General features: G+C 48.8%; 1 protein-coding gene across 1 annotated transcript; it reads left to right on the top strand.

The window, feature by feature from the left end:
- Positions 1–862: 862 nt before the first annotated feature.
- Positions 863–6,686, top strand: LOC135713814 (uncharacterized; the record flags this gene model as incomplete). The annotated part of the gene is made up of 1 exon (XM_065237048.1): positions 863–6,686. A coding segment is annotated over exon 1 (5,824 nt), but the record flags the coding sequence as incomplete, so codon positions are not given.
- Positions 6,687–6,905: the final 219 nt, after the last annotated feature.

Raw genomic sequence — 6,905 nt, 5'->3', positions numbered from 1 at the left:
CCACGTTACCATTATGTATCATAGACGATAGCAGACCAGCTTCATGACGTTGTTCGTTGACAAACTTCCAAAACTGCTTGGGACGTGACTTAAGCTTTCTCTGCAATCCACGTCGATACTGAAGAAAGCACCTTTCTGGATTTCAGTTGACGAAATTCGCTCGTATGCCATGAATCTTTTTCGGAACGTATCTGTCAATGACATATGCCAAGTCATTGGAAATAGTTTGAGCGGCAGACTCAATGTCAACTGTTGAGGCACCGCCCACTGGGCACACTGCCAAGTCCTCACCAACACATGTACCGGTAGAAAATCGTACTACCTGATCGAAATGACTGTGCTCTCTGACCTGTCAATAGGTAGGATGCGGGTAGGACATCAAAACAAAACAAAACAAAAACTATTGCGGTAATGTGGTTGGCGAATTGTGTAAGAAGAGAGCATTATTTAATTCATATAGTAAAAATTGTGAAATTACTTAGAAGAGAGGTTTCTGTATTTGCAATCTGTATCTGTAATTATCTGAGATGTAAGTTGTAGTAGTTAAAATGAATTAGAGTAAATTATTTATAAATTAAATCATTCTTGGTAGTGAAGTTGATCCCGAGACAGTATAACCTGAAAAGGAAAGAATTCTAATAAAATCTCTTGCTTTCTTCTACTGTTTAGCCGTAATAATTTGCTTCTAATCGCGGTAGTTAGACAGCGGAGAAAGTGTAAGATAATACTGTTCATGTAAGTTGATAAAGTAATTGTAAAAATGATCAAGCTAAATAAAATTTATATTACAGTTTTAAGCTGCACAACAAAAAAGGCTGCTTTAAGAATTCAGTTTGCGTTCGTGATCCGAACATTCTTAAAAATGAACAACCGCGATGTGAACATTACCGGCTTCAGCTGTGCGAGATGCAATGCTCCGGATGATGCTGATACCGGTATGGTGGGTTGTGATAATTGCTCCCAATGGTTCCACTTCGAGTGCGTGGGAGTTTCCGCCGAAGTGAAAAATGTTTCCTGGAGCTGCTCTGATTGCAAGGACAAGTGTGCCGTTGGAAATGATGCAGAAAATGAAGAAAAAGCTGTGGAAATTTCCGACCAGAATACGGAAGAGGGGGAAAACGCAGAAGACGGTGGCGGATGTATGCCAGCTGCTGACCCCAATGAGGCACTTTACTCATCAGTGGAGGAACTTGAACGGGAGCTGTTGCAGTTAGAAGAAACCCGAAAATTGCAGAGGCGGAAGATGGAGTTGGAAAAGCTCGTTCATCGTAGGCGGCTGGAAGCCCAACAAGAATTGGCTGAACAACGTCAAGAAATGGAACGGGAGAAGCGACAGATGGAACTCGAGATAGAACGGGCACATTTGGAGAAAGCGATTGCTGCAGAAGAAGCCTACCGTAAGGAGCAGCAAGAAATGCGTAACCAGCTGGATGGGAAACTGCAGAAAATGCGACAGACTCGACAGGATGCTGATAGGGTGAAGGCGATTTGTGCCCCTAAGAAGAGTTCGGTGCATAAAGTGGCCACGGGAGGGGACAAAGGATTGGCGAAAGGTCAATCGGACTACCGTGGTGCGTACAGCAAACATTCGACGCCGAAGAATGTCGGGAAAAACCCAACGTTTGTTGACACAGTTAACGACCCTACCCCGTCAAAAGTAGTGGAAGGCTATGCGGAATCGGAAGCGGATACGGATGCAGAATCGGAAGCGAATTCGGAATCGGAAGCGGAGTCGAAAGTAGAATCAAACGTGGAATCGGAAGATGAAGAGCTCGGTGAGCCTACGAATTCACAAATTCAAAGATTTCCAACTAAGGCACAACTGTCTGCTAGACAATTCATCGCAAGAAAGTTACCGGTGTTTACAGGACGACCGGAAGACTGGCCGATGTTCATCTCGAGTTTTGAAACGGCAAATGAAGCATGTGGTTTCTCCAACATCGAAAATCTAGCACGCTTGCAAGAGAGTCTAAAGGGACCAGCATTGGAGGCCGTTCGAAGCCGGCTGTTTCTACCGAATGCAGTGCCTCAAGTAATCGAGTCTCTCCGGATGTTGTATGGTCGACCGGAACAGCTCCTGAATACGTTGTTGGCAAAAGTGCGCAAAGCTGAATCGCCAAAAGCCGACCGTCTGGCCTCGTTCATAGGATTTGGTATGGTCGTACAGCAACTTGTCGACCATCTGGAAGCGACTAATCTGAGAGATCATCTAATCAACCCGATGTTGATTCAGGAGCTCGTGGAAAAGCTGCCGGCTGGTACAAAAATGGAATGGGTGCGGCACAAAAGGCAGGCTAAATGTGTAAGTCTGCGAACTTTATCTAACTTCTTGGCGGAGATAGTACGAGATGCTAGTGAAGCAACTGTGTTCAACGACGTACCGCCGCCACAAGACAACCGCACGAATAAGAAGGGGAAGAACAACCGAAGTAAGGAGTACGAGGGATTCGTCCACACACATGGTGCCGAAACGAAAACGGGTGGTATAAAGCAACCAGTCGAACCACGTCGAGAATCAAGAACGCCATGTCCGATGTGTGCCAGAACCGATCATAGGGTTCGGAACTGTGCCGAGTTTCGAAAGCTGAGTGTAGTCGAACGCTTGGAGGCCGTAGATGATTGGGAACTGTGCCGAATATGTCTGAACGATCACGGCAAGTCGACATGCAAGTTGAACATCGTGTGTAAGGTGGAGAATTGCGGACAACGACACAATACGTTGCTACACCAACCTCGTGTAGTTCTACGATCGGACTGCAACACTCACAGCCAGATAGGATTGTGTCAACCGGTTATTTTCCGCATGGTGGCGGTGACATTGTACCACGGACATCGTGCTATCAACATTCTGGCGTTCCTGGACGAAGGATCATCCTATACATTGGTCGAAAGCTCGCTGACGAACCAGCTTAAAGTCAAGGGCCAAACACAACCACTACGTGTCACTTGGACAGCAGGTATGACGCGGCTGGAAAGGGACTCACAGCGATTGCAATTGACGTTGTCGGCTCGAGGATCGAAGGAGAGGTTCCAGATTCAGAATGTACACACAGTTCAATCGCTGAACCTTCCACGACAGGCTCTACGATACGCTGACGTGGCCAGTCAGTATCCACATCTGCAAAACCTTCCGGTGGTGGATTACACGATGGAACCACCGAAGATTCTCATCGGTCTCAAGCATATACATTTATTCGCCCCGTTAGAATCACGGGTCGGAAAGCCGGAAGAGCCGATTGCCGTGAGGTCGAAGCTTGGATGGACAGTGTATGGTCCACAAGAGCAACAAGACATTTCCACTCCGTACGTTGGACATCATTCTTGTGCCGGCGTATCAAATCAGGAACTTCATGACATTCTGCGGTCTCATTACGCTTTGGAAGACGCAGGAGTTTCGGTAGATCTACTTCCGGAGTCGAGTGAAGATCAGCGTGCACGGCAGATCATGGAAAGCACAACGGTGAGGATAGGTGAATCAGGTGAGCGCTTTCAAACGGGTTTGCTATGGAAAGAAGACGATCCGCAGTTTCCAAACAGCTACCCAATGGCGCAACGACGCATGAAGTTGCTGGAGAAACGCTTGTCCAAAAATCCGGAGCTGATGGAGAATGTCCGAACACAGCTCGTGGAGTATCAACGAAAAGGATACTGCCACAAAGCTACGAAGGAGGAGTTAGGCACCGCCGATCCAAAGAAAGTGTGGTACTTGCCGTTGAATGTCGTGTTGAACCCCAAAAAACCGGGGAAAGTACGTCTGGTATGGGACGCCGCAGCCACTGTACAGGGAGTGTCGCTAAATTCGCAGCTGCTCAAGGGACCCGATTATCTCACCTCTCTCCCATCGGTGATTTGTCAGTTTCGGGAATATCTCGTCGGTTTTGGTGGTGACATCCGAGAAATGTTTCACCAGTTGAAGATTCGGCCAGAAGACAGGCAGGCGTTACGATTTATTTTCTGTGGACAAGTGTACGTGATGGATTGTGCGATCTTCGGAGCGACCTGTTCTCCAAGTCAAGCGATGTACGTGAAGGACAGGAACGCTAAAGAGTGGGAGTCCGAGTTCCCAGAGGCGGCGACAGCGATTGTAAAGAAACACTACGTAGACGACTACTTCGATAGTGCGCAAATCATCGAGGAGGCAGTTCAGCGCGCAAGCGACGTCCGATACGTCCATTCCAAGGCCGGCTTCGAAATAAGGAATTGGGTATCGAACTCCGTGGCCGTTTTGCAACAACTGGGTGAAACGCAGGTAAGCCAAGCTGTGCACTTCAATCGGGACAAGGCGACCGACACCGAACGTGTTCTTGGCATCATCTGGAGTCCATCTGAAGATGTGTTCGCATTTTCTACCAAAATGAGAGATGATCTGCTGCCGTACTTATTCGAAGGTAAGCGTCCTACTAAGCGGGTTGTCTTGAGCTGCGTAATGAGTCTGTTTGATCCGCTGGGTCTTCTGGCGCCGTTTACGATATATGGACGAGTACTAATCCAAAATCTATGGAGGACTGGTTGTGAGTGGGATGATCCAATTGACGATGACTCGGTGCAGAAGTGGATAACGTGGACCAGTTATTTGTCTGCTGTCGAAGCGGTAAAAATTCCTCGTTACCATTTTGGCGATGGCGTGGCACTGGAGTACGATTCACTGCAACTACATATTTTTACGGATGCGAGTGAGTGCGCATATGGTTGCGTTGCGTATTTTCGAATCTTGGCCGGAGGTGTTCCGAGGTGTTCATTGGTTCAAGCCAAGTCAAAGGTGGCGCCACTCAAGCCGAACACTATACCACGGTTGGAGCTGATGGCTGCCGTACTCGGTGCGAGGATGGTGAGCACAATCAAGGAGAGTCATAATCTGGAAATAAAGAAGGTGTTCCTGTGGACTGATTCGCGTACGGTACATTCCTGGATCGTGTCCGATCTGTGGAAATATAGGATTTTCACTGCCCTCAGAGTCGGTGACATCCTAAACAGAACCATGGCGTCTGATTGGCATTGGGTACCAACGAGGCTCAACGTGGCGGACGAAGTGACGAAGTGGAACAAAGGGCCGCAGCTTGGTTCAGACAGTCGTTGGTTCAATGGTCCGGGGTTCTTGTACCAGTCGGAGGAAGAATGGCCGGCTCAGCCGGTAGTAAAGCCGAACACAAAAGAAGAACTGCGGGCTACGTTTCTGTTTCACGATCTGGATTTGCCGGAGCGCTTGATAGATGTGAGTAGAGTCTCCAAATGGAATGTGCTGGTGCGAACGTTGGCGTGTGTGCTACGGTTCGTAGGGAATATTCGTAAAAAGCAACAGGGAAAGCAGATCGAAACCCTACCGACTGCATCTCAGATGCGTGGATTAGTGCGACGGATGGTTCCGGCGAAGGAACAGCCCCTGACTCACAAGGAGTTTCAAGAAGCTGAACGTCTTCTATGGAAAATGGCACAAGCGGAGCGGTTCGCAGCGGAAATCCGGATTCTCCGACAGAAACCCGCCGGTACGAGCCTGCCCAAGGCTGACAAGGATAGTGACCTGTACAAACTGTCTCCAGTCGTCGACGAGTTTGGAATACTCCGGCATGAAGGCCGAACAAAGGAAGCGGACTTCCTCCCGTTCGAGTTACGATTTCCCATCATTCTTCCAAGAGGACATCCGATCACCATCAGGTTATTGGAATACTATCATCAGAGATTCGGCCATGCAAACCGAGAAACTGTTACGAACGAGTTGCGGCAGAGATTCTACATCCCGTATATGAGAGCGCAGCTGAAGAAGGTGATGCGAGAATGCATGTGGTGTAAGGTGCACAAATGTCGGCCAAGAATTCCACGAATGGCACCGCTTCCGGTTCAACGGCTTACTCCAAATTTGCGTCCGTTTAGTTTCTCGGGGGTGGACTACTTCGGTCCGATCACAGTCACAGTTGGCCGTCGCACAGAGAAACGTTGGGTGTCTCTGTTCACCTGTTTAACAACTAGAGCCGTCCACTTAGAAGTGACACACAGCTTGTCAACACAGAGTTGCGTAATGGCCATCCGTCGATTCGCTTGCAGACGTGGAATGCCGATTGAATTCTTTTCCGACAATGGTACAAACTTCGTCGGTGCGAGCAAAGAGGTAACCAGAAGTATAAATACAGAATGTTGTGATACTTTTACTGACGCGAGGACCAGATGGAGTTTCAATCCTCCTTCTGCTCCGCATATGGGTGGGGTCTGGGAAAGACTCGTCCGTTCCGTGAAGGAAGCGATGAAGGTTTTCGATGACGGTCGGAAGTTGACAGACGAGATCCTGCTGACCACTCTAGCTGAAGCTGAGGATTTGATAAACACGAGGCCGCTGACATACGTTCCGCAGGAATCAGCAGAGGTTGAAGCATTAACGCCGAACCATTTCATACGTGGGTTGCCATCTACCGGTGGTGACACTTGGAAGCCGACAACTGGAGAAGCTGAAGCTTTGCGTGATACTTATAAGCGTTCGCAGAGGTTGGCGGACAAGCTTTGGAAGCGCTGGTTGGAGGAGTATTTACCATCGATCAATTTGCGTTCAAAGTGGCATGCCGATTCTGAGCCACTCATGCAAGGTGAAGTCGTGTACTTGGCAGATGGCAACAACCGTAAGTCCTGGGTGCGTGGAATGGTACAGGAGCTGATAAGGAGTTCGGATGGGCGCATTAGACAGGCCATTGTGCGCACATGTAAGGGTGTGTATCGACGCCCTGTGGCAAAGCTGGCGGTGCCAGAGCTAAGAGACGTGAACTCTAGCTTCTTACAGTCTGCGCAAGAGTTACGGGGAGGGGCTGTTGAGGCACCGCCCACTGGGCACACTGCCAAGTCCTCACCAACACATGTACCGGTAGAAAATCGTACTACCTGATCGAAATGACTGTGCTCTCTGACCTGTCAATAGGTAGGAT

The sequence above is a fragment of the Ochlerotatus camptorhynchus genome, unplaced genomic scaffold (assembly GCF_037179485.1).
Source record: "Ochlerotatus camptorhynchus isolate MF236.1 unplaced genomic scaffold, CSIRO-AGI_Acam_v1.1 ptg000583l, whole genome shotgun sequence".
Taxonomy (NCBI): domain Eukaryota; kingdom Metazoa; phylum Arthropoda; class Insecta; order Diptera; family Culicidae; genus Ochlerotatus; species Ochlerotatus camptorhynchus.
The sequence above is the reverse complement of the archived record's forward strand: the minus strand, read 5'-3'. Positions and strand labels throughout refer to the sequence as shown.